Source organism: Hylobates moloch, unplaced genomic scaffold (assembly GCF_009828535.3).
Source record: "Hylobates moloch isolate HMO894 unplaced genomic scaffold, HMol_V3 SCAFFOLD_8, whole genome shotgun sequence".
NCBI lineage: Eukaryota > Metazoa > Chordata > Mammalia > Primates > Hylobatidae > Hylobates > Hylobates moloch.
In genome coordinates, this window is record NW_026652283.1 from 57,068,969 (window position 1) to 57,082,732 (window position 13,764).

A 13,764-nucleotide genomic window follows, 5' to 3' on the forward strand; every position below is an offset into this window, starting at 1 on the left:
CCAGTAAGTCTTACCAGCATCTTAGCTGGCTTCTCAACAAGTCTCAGTGGCACCCCTGTGGATGTCTCCCATCAAGTTTCATTAGTGCCCAGTGGGGAGACTCCCAGAAAGTTCCAGCAGCACCACAGTGACAGCTTTCCAGAAGTCCCAATTGTGTTCCAGAGGCAGCTTCTTCATGAGCTTTTACCTGCATCCCAGTGAGCATTTTCTGACTACCAGCCCCATTCCATTCTGTAGAGCCTCCACAGACTTCTCTGCCACACAATGTTCCACAGCCACACCTCCTCCAGCGAGATCTGAACCTCAGCTTTGGGTTGGGAGCCTCTTCCACATTTGTTCCTTTCTCGGATACTCTTCTATCACTCATAAAAGTAATGGTTGCTCCCTTTATCAATCATTCTTTTATTCCTTAGAGCTCTCCCTACCCTTCAATAGTTAATTCCATTACTGGTTAATAATTACTTTTATGAGCCGGGCGCGGTGGCTCAAGCCTGTAATCCCAGCACTTTGGGAGGCTGAGGCGGGTGGATCACGAGGTCAGGAGATCGAGACCATCCTGGCTAACACGGTGAAACCCCGTCTCTACTAAAAAAACACAAAAAATTAGCCGGGCGTGTTGGCGGGCGCCTGTATTCCCAGCTACTCGGGAGGCTGAGGCAGGAGAATGGTGTGAACCCAGGAGGTGGAGGTTGCGGTGAGCCGAGATCGTGCCACTGCACTCCAGCCTGGGGGACAGAGAAAGACTCCGTCTCAAAAAAAAAAAAAAAAAAAAAAAAAAAATTACTTTTATGAAACTTCTCTATTATAATTACTGTGTCCTTATTGGATCCCAACTGAGATGGAATGGTACTGGGGTTAATAGTAGAAGACAGATCACAAGGAAGGGATTTGGGGACAAGTTTGATTGTGCCTTTGGTCTTGAGTACAATGCTGAGCCCCTTGTCACTGGGATATGGGATGCTAGTAATCCACAGCATCCAGCAGCATCACTGTTTCTCAAGCTGCCACATTTGATTTATTGTGATGAAGAGCCAACTGAAAAAATGTCTGCTGTATTTGACTGTAGGTGTGCTGCACACCACTGGCCAAGCATGTCACAGCAACAGAAGAGAAGAAATTACACCAGAAACAGCAGGGAAAACCCCTCCTCCTGTATTGTCTATCTAGCACCCTCTACTGATGATGTATAACATGATGTCCATTGGCAAAGGATAAATAGTGATAAAAATCCAGCTCTACTATTACAATATAGGTGATGAGGGTGGATTTGGAACCAAGAGGCAACAAACAAATTGACTGATAACTAGCACACCTGATTGGCAAAAAATAAAGATGGTGAATACTGTGAAAATTGCCACAGGTAGTACTCCAACCTGGTATTAGAAGGTGTTACAAATCTCACATGTATTATTTTCAGTTAATCTCACAAGAATACTATAAGGTAATTTCTCTTTGCTTCCCATTTAAATACTAACAATATAGAAAAATATGAAAATTATTATCAATACCAAAAACCAAGATTGGCAACCAAAATCTGTAAGGATTTTCTCTTGATTGAAAAACATATTGGAGTTAAATTGAGAAACATCATTGGAAACCAAAGCATGTACTTTTTGTTTCCTGAAAAAGAGAGAATAGTAATGAAGCCATACTAAAAGAAAAAAAACAGATAATTCTTTCTTCATTTCCTGGGTCCCTGTAAAGATGAGAAAACTGGGCCCCATTTTTCATGGGTCAGAGATCTGTTCTCCAGTCATTATTCCTATCAGTACTACCTTTTCTTTACTCATTTCAAGACTTCAGGTTAGGAAGTATAAAGGTCTTAGTGAGGAGGTAGGGTGGGATGTGGAACCAGTGGCAAAAGCCATTATATATTGGGAGATAAATGTCCTAAAGGTAAAATGCTACTGAGTCCTAAAGAATCCTAGAGGCTTGAGGATCATGGGATAAACTTTTGGAATAAAATCTTGGAGTAGTTGGACATGGCAAAATCTGAATATCTTTGTAAACAGTGCGGTGAAGCTATGTGCCTGGGGCTCACTGGCAGCAAAGACAGAGAAAGGTTAAAAATTAAAGAAAGGCAAATACTTATCAAACAAATACAAACAAAAGGAAGGCAGGGATAGAAATTTTAATTCCAGAAAGAGTAGAATACAAAGCCACAGGCATTTAAAGGGGTAAAATGATTGGCAAGATGTATGATCCTAATAAAGATAAAAGGCTCACAAAAAATTATATACTTAACTATCTAATATCAAATTATATAAATCAAAAACTGTTTGGAATACAAAGGAAAAATGAAAGAAGCACAATTGCATAAAAGGCTGACACCATATTCTCAACCAGGTAGATTGGGAAATCTATGCAGATTGAAGAAAAAGTGTAAATGCTGTAAAGAGATGAGTAGAGTAGTCAAAAGTTTCAATTATGGTCACCAATCCATGTCCTGGAAAAGGAGATAATGTTCTATATCTTTTGAAGATTCAGCACTCAGAGATCTTATGGATATATTATCAGGTAAGTCACAGAAGTTACAATCAATTTTTTCATTTTATCCATGTGACTGGAAGAACAAAACTCGATAGGAGAAACCACATGCCCATCAGCAATTCTTGCCTACTGTTAAACTTTTCTAACTTGACCTTGTAAATTCCCAAAGTAGAAAGAGTCCTGTTTGTCTGCAAACTAATTCACTCGCTTAGGTATGTTAACATATTGGTGTCTGGGTTATATTTTAGACACACTGCAAATCCCATTACATTAATAAAATAGATAGTTTCCACTTCCCAAAGCCATCAACACAATCCTGGGATGGTTGGAGGTTTGCCTGATCCTGATACTGTGGCAAGTTGTGCAGAAACTATCCCTAAAGTGGCTAGAGCTGGAAACAACTGGAGGGTAAGAATGAATTGAGCTCTTCTTGAGCACTGGTGGCCAAAATCAGGAAAACTGAACTTGGTTTTCAAGACTAAAGGGTTCATGATCAGTAGAATAAGCCCAAAGGGTCATAAACTGGGTAGTCATCATAACAGAGTGAGAAACAAGACTGAGACAGAACAAAGTTAAAGGAACCAGGGAATGAAGAAAGAATAACCTGTTTCCCTCTCCTCTTTTAGTATGGCTTTATTCTTTAAATGCTTTTTTTTTTCCAGAAAACAAAAACCGTGCATGATTTGATTTCTAATTATGTTTCTCAATTTAACCCCAATACATCTGTAATCAGGAGGAAATCCTCACAGATTCTGGCTGCCAGGCTTGCTTTTTCATTTTGATAAGAGTTTTCATACTCTTCTGTGTTGTTAGTAGCTAAGTGGGAAGCAAGGAGAAATTACTTTGTCCAAGACAAAGATTATGAACATCACTGGAGAGGCTGACTTAGGTTTACTGGCTTTCATCTGAGATTCTGTGGGCCAATCAGGTTGGTTTTAAAGTGTAGTGTTGCAGGAGGGATGGGCCACTGGTCATTAATGTTTAAATACAAAATGGATAACACATATTCTACTGGCAGGCATCTGTCAGCTCTCCCCTGCCCATGTAAGTATCAGTGGAATTCAGGTCATAAGGGGTAAGAAGGAGGTAGCCAGGAATCCCTCTCACTATGCCCAGAATTTGAGGGTTTTATACTGTGGTGCATCTACATATACAACTGTGATCGATACAGGCTGCAAAAACACTTTGACTCTTTGAGAATACATAGGGATTTAGGTTTCAGTTATATTCACAATTAAAGTATATGGGATTTACTAGGCTCCCTGTATATCAAAATTTACTACATTGCACTGATTTGCTGGCTGACAAGGAAAAGTCAATTTGCATGGCTCCTGTCAGTCACATGTGGTTTGGAAATGCTTATGCATTCCAGATACACAGTGTAAACTGGAGAATCATATCCTATTTCTCCTGGTTTGCATGCATGCATATAAAACTTGTTTTTCCCACACTGCCACATGAGAAGAAGTGAAGAACTAGCAGCAGTAATTACAATTAATCAACTTCTTTGTTGAAACTTCACAGCTATGATTGTAAGGGGAATTCTTGTTCCTCATGTCTAGAAAGGCTGTAACTTCTACTTTTTTGTTTTTCTTGTTCAGTTCTGTTCCATGGAGCATTTAGAGATAAAGTCGGCAACTGTCATCCAAAACAGTTTCTCATACCTACTATGTGCTAGGCCTTCTGTAGATATTCAGAGATACTGAGCAGAATTATCCACTACAGGAAGCTCAGAGTTTAATGAGAAAGAACAACAAGTAAGTAAGTAGTTATCACCCAATGTGACAGCTGCTTTTGCAGAGTTTGTGTTATGCAGTATGTCCTATGGGAACAGGGAGGAAGTTTGCCAAAACTTCACAGAAGGTGAATCTTGATGGTAGAGTATGAGTTGAAGTGAAGAAGGATTAGAAGGCAGTCAAGAAAGTAGGAACACTATGTGCAAAGCTCACCAAGAAGATATGTTTCAGGGACCTGAAAGAAATGCTGTATGGCTTAAGGCCAAAGGTAGAGCCAGTAGAGAATATAATTTGAAAATATATGAGAGAGAGGCCATAATTCTAATAAATGTTATTTTAATAGTCTACATTCTTGTCTTAATATTTGGAGACATTTGTTCACTAAGAAAGAAGACTTTAAAGTTGCAGATGAACTCGTTAACCTTATGATATTCATTACCCCTTACTGTTTCTCCCTTTCTAACACTTAGAACAATACCTGGCATGTAGTTAATGCTCAGTTAACATAAACTACTATTACTGGCTCCCAGAGATTCATGCCCCTAGGCCAACCCCTCCCCTTGGGTATGGACTGAACTTACTGACTCATTTCTAATGAATAGAATATGCCAGAAGTAATGGACTGTCACTTCCAATATTATGTTATAAAAAGACTGTGGCTTCCTTCTTGGGTAGTCTCTCATGTATTCACCATCTCTGGCTCTCTTTCTGTCTTGGATCACTGGCTGTGATGTCACAAGGACACTCAGATAGCTGTGGAGAGGACTGCCTGGCAAGGAATTGAGCCACTTCTATGTGAGCACGCTCACTGCCAGCACCTATGAGTGAGCTTGGATGTGGATCTTCTGAGGCCTGATAGTAGCCACAGGAGTGAGCTTGGAAGTGAATTCTCCAGCTCTGCTTGAGGTTTGAGTAACTACAGCCTTGGCCAACAGCCTGACTACAACCTCATAAGAGATCTTAAGCCAGAGATACCCGGCTGAGCTGCATCCAGATTCCTCAGCCTCAGAAACTGTGAGATAATATTTATTGTGTTCAGCCATTGACTTTTGGTATAATTTGCTATACAGCAATAGATAACTAACAGACTACACTAGTACTCTCTACTGCCCATCCCTGTGAGGTCTGAGTATCTGGGATGCCTTGAACCAGCTTTGTGGCACCAGAATTTCTTTTTGGTGATGGAGCACTTCTTGGAACCCCAGCTTTTGTCACTAGGATCATAATCACCTAGTAACAAGTAAGTGATCTCACCTCCCTTGCTGAGGAATGAACCCTGTCACCTGTAGTCCCACTCAACTGATTAGACTAAGCATAGAGTGATTCTAGCCCAAATGCAGAATAGATTATTGTGTTTGGGAGGCTCCTTCCCCTAACCTTGGGCACACCAACACTGTGAGTACAATCCCTCCAATAGCTGCTGCTGAGACGCTAGTGAACCTCATACCACATCTGTCTAGAGGATGACAATCACAGACATCCACAGAAAGACATATGTAGCTAATGCATTTCCTATTTCCACATATAATTCTAAATGATTATAAGACACACCCTAGCAAGTAATTGTTAAACTTGCTATATACACTGTCCAGGTGGAAAGAAGTGGAAAAATATACATTGCTTAAGGAACATTGAGATTTTGGCAGAGAATTTTTGGCAGTTTATATAACAATGTTGATTTGAAGTTGGTGGTTTTATATGTAAAAAAGATGTTAAGACCTTGTAAAGACATTAAATATTTACATAAAATTATGGTCAGCTAAGGAAAGAAGAACAAAATATAAAACCCAAGTATGCCTTCCACAAATTATTCTTTGCTTGCTTCCTATGTCTTTTTAGTAGTTCCTAAATTCATTTTTCAGTTAGTGATTGAGCAAACACTCTATACATAACACTATATAAATGTGAGCCATTCATTACAGCCACAAGAAAAGGAAACAAAAGAAAGAAAGGGAACTTTGTACCTCTGTCCCTGTTGATTCTGCCCCTCGTCCTCTGAGATGCAGTTACTGGGAGCCGAAAGACCAATGTGGGAGAATGTCCTTAGAGCCACAGCTGAGATGCCAACCCGTGGGGATGAGAAATTCAGCAGCACTGAGGTGGTATGGTGGAAAAGGACATTCTGGTGATGGGTCACATTGATAATCAGTGGATTATGCTGGCATGACAGTCCATAGGTTCCTGAAGATAAACAGAGATGAATCATATTTTCAGCCATTGTTAGTACCATGTTTCCATATCTTGTATTCATTTTATCCTGTTAATAGGTGTACGATGCCAAAACCTAGATGTATGATGTAGGCAAGATCCCAGACAACATAAAAGACAGACATCAAGCTGACTTCTGGGTCTACCAGGTTGTCCTCTAGTGGCCCTAAAGGGATATTTGTCAGACTCACCAAGAGAGTGGTTGCTTCCACGGACATCGGTCAGGTAGAGAGTCACTGTCGGCTGCCGATGCTCTCCAGGAACTAGGCCATCAGTTGTCAAAAAAATAAAAATTGCTCTGGCCACTCCTGGTCTATTGAAACACACCTAAGCATAAGCACATTTATGTATGAATCATTATTTCCATTGAGCTATCAAGACATGTGCCATACCATTTTTATTCTTCTTAGAGAGCTCATTATTTATAAAGTAAGGGCTTCCATTTTTTTTTTTTTTTTACAAATGGTAAAAATATGGAGTAGACACAGAAAGGTATTCAAGGTTGTATCAAACATCAAGATCAAATGGAAAGAAGATGATTTTCAGATGCTGAGCATCCTATCTTTTTCTGAGACTGATACCTTAACTGTTTTTTTTTTTTCACTTGTCCCTGTCTTTCTTTAAATTTCTGAAAACAATAACTTAAAGAAACCATTGCCAGAGACAATAAATCACTGCATAGCCAGTGCAATAAATATCTCCTTATTGCCAAAGTGAAAACAGTGGAGAAGAATCATCAAACTAGCATCTTGCTCTAAACGGTTCCAAGTTCTGAACGGCCATGTCTAGTAATCTTTCCTCATCTTCCTATCTCTCCCCAAAATTTTTATCAGAACCTCTCACATAGCATGTGAACTCTGACATGGGAGAGATGCTGTTGCAGTCTCTTGCTTCTGAAATTAGAATCTGCCAAACAGTTTATTCTTATGCATCTTCCTGGTGCATCAAGCATGTATACCCAGTCCCTGGCCAGGAAAATGAGCCAATAATGGGACACAGGAAAATTCATGTATCAGTCAGGAATGTCCCTAGATGGTTAGGGTGATTAACACTAAAACAGACTTTCAGAATGAACTATGGAAGTGTTGTCCTTAGAAATCCTTTGATAGAAAAAAAAAACATCTTGGAGAAGTTGGAAGATGAAGACCAGATTCTTGCTACTGCTGAGAGTCCAGTGTTTATCTTCCACACTGGACTTATTTGATACGGTAATTCTACTTTTGTTTTATTTCCCATAGCTGAGTATTTCTCTTAATTTCCATTGAGAATAAATCCCAACTTTCTCTGGTGTTATATGGGTGTTGTATGATCAGAATCTGGAACTGAACCTTACAAAGTTCTACGTGCATTTCTATAGCTTTTTATCATTTATTCTAAGGGTGATGAAGCTCCAGGAAAATTGTTCCCAGTGTAAAAGCAGGGTACAACATCAAATGACAGGGCCTTCCTCTAAAAGTGGGGAGCAGGAGAGTAAAACATGTTTTTATTTTAACCAGAATTCTTCCTTGTCCACAGACTGATTTTTCTTGAGCCTTGGCAGTATGTTTATAGAGTTCATTTGCACTGCTGGGTTAATTAGGATGATTTTATGATTTTCAGTGGTCAAAGCAGCACAGTTCTCCCTTCTTTCTCTCCTTCTTTGAGGGAAAGACCAGCCACACTCTCTCTTTCTACAGTGTCTTTTCCCGCCTTTTTATTCCTCCTCTTTGAAGTAACAAATATTTCTTAACTTAAGAAACAACCAGATCCAAGATTAGGCTTGCCATATGAAGTCCTTTGTCCCTATCTGGATGAGGGCTAGACATGAAACACACCCTAAGGTAACCAAGAGCCCAACTCAGTGCCCTCAGCTCCAGCAGCAAATGACATCAAAGCCCCCTGGGAATTCCCATAACCTCTTCCTTTTCATACACCACAAAAGAGACCTGAGTCCTGGAAGAAAGTTCTATGTCATTTTCTGAGCCAGGAACAGAATCCAAACAAGTACCTGGTGGCTTTACCCCATTAGGCCTCAGGCATGAAAAGTAGGGTGGCTTCAGCAAGGAGGAAACCCAGGCTTCCTACCTTCTGTTGTAACCTAAAATAGATACCACCCACCTTAAGCTAGTTAATAAAGGTAGGTCTTACGGTGTGAGTTTCCACTTTTTGAAGGTCGCTGCCTAAACCTCCAACCTATTTTTCATCTCCTAGCAATATGCCTCCTTGCTCCAAGGGTCTTTGAATATCAAATCACTTTGCCTGTTCCTGGTAGCAGGGTCTCTGTGCCATGATTTGTGGGAAGAAGCTATGCCAGGATTTCCAGGCCATGGCTTAAGTAGGAAAACCTCAGATGAGGGTTACAAAGGAGACACAGGCAGAAAGGAGTCTTAGGCCACACAAAGCAAACAGAGACAAGTGTTTGATCAAGTTATGGAATGCTGAGTCTTGGGCATTTCCTTTCACAGTGACACAGAAAGGTAGCCAAGTTTCATTCATTCGGACCCCACGTATGTTCACAACAGCAACGAGCACAAGAAAGTGTGAACCCTCATACAACTGCTGGATCTTCAAAAATAGAAACCAGCCTGAATCTGCATATACATGTATAATAAATTCAAGCAGAGGCAAAAGGAACCAAGTAAATTCACAGTTCTAGAGAGAGAGAGTAAGCCAAGCAGAAACCCTGAGTTCGATTCTTGGATTGATCTTTATTTGCTGGTAAATCTGAGCAATATATCTCTCTTCTCTGAGCCTAGGGTTTCTCTTTTCTGCAACTAAGAAATAGAGCTGTTATAGATAGCTTGACTATGACTATTAAATGAAATCAGGTAAAAATACATAGAATGGTGACTATTATTTAGTAAGAATTCAGTGTTCAATAATTTGTATTTCCAAAAAAAAATTTAGTGTATTTACAATGTAGGAAAAAGGTAAAAAAAAAATTTTTTTAATTATAGGGAAAATTTTTTTAATATATAGGGAATTATGATTTTCTGAAATGTATAGCCTAAAAAATTTCATATATGCTATTTTCAGTTGATACTTGTAGAAACGTGAACTGGTATTCCAAGATCTGCTTCCATGCAAATGGTCAATATTGTAGGCTCTTGGTATAGAATATATCTCTACTTTATAAATTGAGTCTACAAAAAATACATTATACTTTAAAATACATATATAATTTTTCTTACAGGCTTTTCAGAAATTTAGTTTAAAATGTATTTATTACAAATCTACTTTTGCTGTACATAGAGACATAGAAACTTCTAGAATTGGCACTGCAATTAGAAATCCTTTCAGATTATTCATTATTTAAATATATTTATTTTTAAGTTGCTCTTTCCACCACCAAGTAACAAATATATATATGTATATATGTGACTTTAATTTAAATATAAATATATTTATATATTTTATAAGATATATATTTTAACATATATAAAATATATATAAATATATATATTTTTACATATACATTTGTGACTTGGCTGTGGAAAGAGCAACCTTAAAAATATATTTAAATGAGGAATACATACTTATATATATTTAGAGAGAGAATACATTTGATACAGCAATACAAAGGAATTGTACAAAAAAAATGTATTTTATATAGAGAGAGAGTCCAGACTATTTTTACTTTATTAGAGATAAATAATGAATTTTATGCTCCTAGACATGAAAGCAAGCAGAAACATCAGGAAGACAGTTTGACAGTAGGAAGCTGTATGCCTGTGTCACCTTTGCCACTGCAAGTATGACACTCTTCTGATCACTCCAAATGCATGCTTGTGAACAGCTGTCCTCTTAATGACAAAGCTCTCCTAAAAGACCTTTCAGGAGCTACTCAGTTCTGAGATGTGCACCATTGATGCTCCATAAGAAAAAATCAAAGTGCTAGAAAGTCAAAAGAATTATTAGCTATATCTAACATTTTATTATTTGTTTTAACAAAGACATTGCATTCATATATTACATGCACAATGTAGAATTAATTTAAGCATGTCTCTTGCAAGGAAGAAAAACTTTAGCTAGATATCAGGTAGGAGACAAGTACTGTTAGAAAAGCAAGTGATTCTCAGGTCTGAGAATTGGTATCATGATAGAGGGATTGCTAGTGAAATTAGCTCAGTGAATTCATTACAAAACATTTTGAAACAAAGAGAAAATGTACAAAGGATGGGTAGATAGAGACAGACAGACAGACAGACAGACAGACAGACAGACAGATTCTGAGAGATGGGGAAAGCCAGTCTCACACACTCAGTTGATTTTTCATCCAAAGGCTGCATGTTAACTACGCAATCTAACCATTGGCCACTGGTGAGGGGTAAGATTGAAAGAAAGTGTCTCTGATGTAGAACTGTTTGGGCTTAAGAAATCCCCCTTCAATCTGCCTGCTGGGCACAGACACACTCAATATGATCCCAAGCCAAGCATTTCAACTTCCAGGTCATCCTCTGTGGTGCTCACTGGATAGCGGATCCTGAAACTATACCACAAACTTGAAAAGAATCTTCTCTGAGGTTTTAAAATGCTTTTGGTTACTGGGTTGTTGTTTTCTTCTGTGCCTTTTCATTTTCACTCATCTATGGCACTTCCCGATTCCACAGGGAAACGGAAGGCCTTAGACCAGGAGAAAGTAGGCAGGCATCACCTTCTGTTTGTATAGCACTTCACAGTTTACCAAGCCTGATTACAGGCTTTGCTGGTGGGTCCACTGCGCTCATTGTGATTTTATTCCTTTTTGATATTTTTGAACAATAGTAGCCTCAAGATATAAAGGATATATTACACAAGAGGAAACTAGGATTCTGAACGCTTAAGTGGCTTTCCCTAGGTAAATGCTAGAGAGGAAGGAACTTGGTTTTTCCCACTTTAAGCTCTGTATTATGTTGACTGAACCAATGTTCTTAGTTTGGGGTAAGCAGGAAATCATAGATCAGAAAACTTATTGATATTTGTGCCTTCACTCCCCCTAGAAATAAAGTCACATAATCTCTTAGTCATAAAAGCTTTACACAATTTTAAGGGGGCTGAGAGACACTTTTAAAAGCCATTCATGGTCCAATTAGAGGTTGAGAGAAATCATATTAAGAATGCTTGCACTACTGATTGAACCATATTACTTTTTTATAGGTGAAGAATTATCAAATATTGGCAATTTCTTCTGGTTCAACCTAATACTATTGCTATCTGTATGGACTTCTGAAATTTCGTCAAGGAAGAGTTTAATAATCAAATTTCAAGGGATCTTATCTGAAATCCAAATCTAATGGATGAAGGGGGGGTATAAGGCAATGAGCTGCCATGGTTGTCTCCATGATTGAAGATGTGGGTCAAAATGGGTAGGTGTGGTTGGAGCCTGTTTTTACTTTCTTCTGATGTTTGAGCCCCTGCCCACCTTTGTATGGCCAAAACCCAGCTGATTTCCTGAGTTAGTCCTTCATAGTATAAGAAAGGCTACAAACACATCATGAGTTTGTGTGTGTGTGTGTGTGTGTTTCAGAAGGGTGAGATCAACTCATAATTTTTTGAAATGAAGGGGGAACCACTATAATCCCACCCCAACTAGAGGCAGACATTCAACAATGTATGATTTGTCAAGTCCATGGAAGGGGGTTAGATCAGAATCAGATGACTGGCTCAATTCTTTCTGACAGCATGTCCTCAAACTGTGATTTTAGACACCAAAGCTAAGTCTGTAGAGATTCTGTGTTAGAAGAGCTTATAGAACTTGGAAGGAGTGTCAGAAAGAGACAAAGTCAAATTTGTGTTGGGTACTGTGATGCGTCATCTGCATCCCCTCTTTCATGACTCTGGCATTCAGCTCATTGGAAAGAATCTTTCCAGAAACTGCCCTCAGAGGGGGGAAAAAACCTCTCTACACAAGGCCATCCCATTTTCCTGGAGCGGGAGGTGGAGTGGACAGGCAATGTCCAATGACCTTTTGGTTGGAGTGAGTGGTATACAGAGTGGGACAACTCTGAAGGGCCATCCCAGCTCTCTGTGGGATGCTGACACCTGCCGGGGGCTGTTTCAGTTCTCCTCCTTCCTCTGTTCAATGCTAGTTCTTTCACTCCTCCACAGATGTTGCTCTGAGTCAGGTTCTCAATAAACTATCTGCTGGCAAATATTCAGAGTCTGAATCCTGGGGAAACCCCATTTAAGACAAAGCCTGAAATTGAGAAAAGGTGTTATGGAACATAGCTGGAGAGGATTCTTTCAGGAACAAGAATGCATAAGCAAAGAAAGGAATGAGAGCATTCCCCAGCTGGGTAGGATTCTATCGTGAAGAGAAAAACATTGCTATGCCAATTATTCATGAGTCTGTGAAGTTGCCATGTCTGGGACTGGAAAAAGCTTTCATGTAAAAATCAATAAAAAGATTAGTAACAATGAAACAGGAAAGAAGGAAATGAGTGATTTACCCTCAGAATAAACTATTGACCCACTGAGAATTGGAGCTCCTCTGTCAGTGCACTCAGTTAGTTTTTGATGGAAATGAGAATTACGTACACACAGTCATCTGTGCTTTTGCAGGATTCCCACAAAATGCAGGGATCCACATAGGTTCATTTTCCAAACAACAGAAGATTTTCTTCTGAAGCACAAGATCATTTTAGAAATGTCACTCATGGATATAGAAATAATTTAAATGCACCTTAGACAATTTTCTGCCTCCTTAAGTAGAGAATCCTGAAATTCAGCAGTCCCTAACCTTTTTAGCTCAAGGGACCTATTTTATGGAAGACGATATTTCCACAGATGGGGGTGGAGGGAATGGAGGAGGATGGTTTCAGGATGAAATGTTCCATCTCAGATCATCAGGCATTAGATTCTCATAAGGAGCCCACAACCTAGATCCCTCCCACGTGCAGTTCACAATAGGGTTTGCTCTCCTATGAGCATGTAATGCCACCTATCTGACAAGAGGTAGAGCTCAGGGGGGCAATATTCTTTCACCCAGTTCTCACCTCCTGCTGTGTGGCCAGGTTCCTAACAGGCCACAGACCAGTACTGCTCCATGGCCTGAGGGTTGGGGATCCCTGCTGTACTTAACTGAATTTTCACATAATGAATTGGAGACAATTTTAAATCATTTTGAACATCAATTATCTTACTAAATGCTAAGATAACAGTCTTCTGAAGCAGTGCTCCTCGAACTTTAATATGCATACAGATCACCTGAGGATCTTGTGAAAATGCAGATTATGAGATCCTAGAGCTGAGATCCTGCATTTCTAACTAGATTTCTGGTGATGCCAATGTTTCTGCATGCCAACCACATTTTGAGTAACAAGACTTTAAAGTTATTAATAGATATAATTATCTTTGCCTTTAGCACTTAGTA

General features: G+C 39.2%; 1 protein-coding gene across 1 annotated transcript in view; it reads right to left on the reverse strand.

The window, feature by feature from the left end:
* PAPPA2 (pappalysin 2) overlaps positions 1 to 13,764 on the reverse strand; it is a 298,454-nt gene that overhangs the window by 110,338 nt on the left and 174,352 nt on the right. The window contains exons 12-13 of the mRNA XM_032160910.2: positions 6,626 to 6,761; positions 6,191 to 6,407 (exon numbers count right to left, since the gene is read on the reverse strand). Of these exons, the coding sequence (XP_032016801.1) occupies positions 6,191 to 6,407; positions 6,626 to 6,761 (353 nt within the window). The remainder of the gene's footprint in view (positions 1 to 6,190; positions 6,408 to 6,625; positions 6,762 to 13,764) is intronic.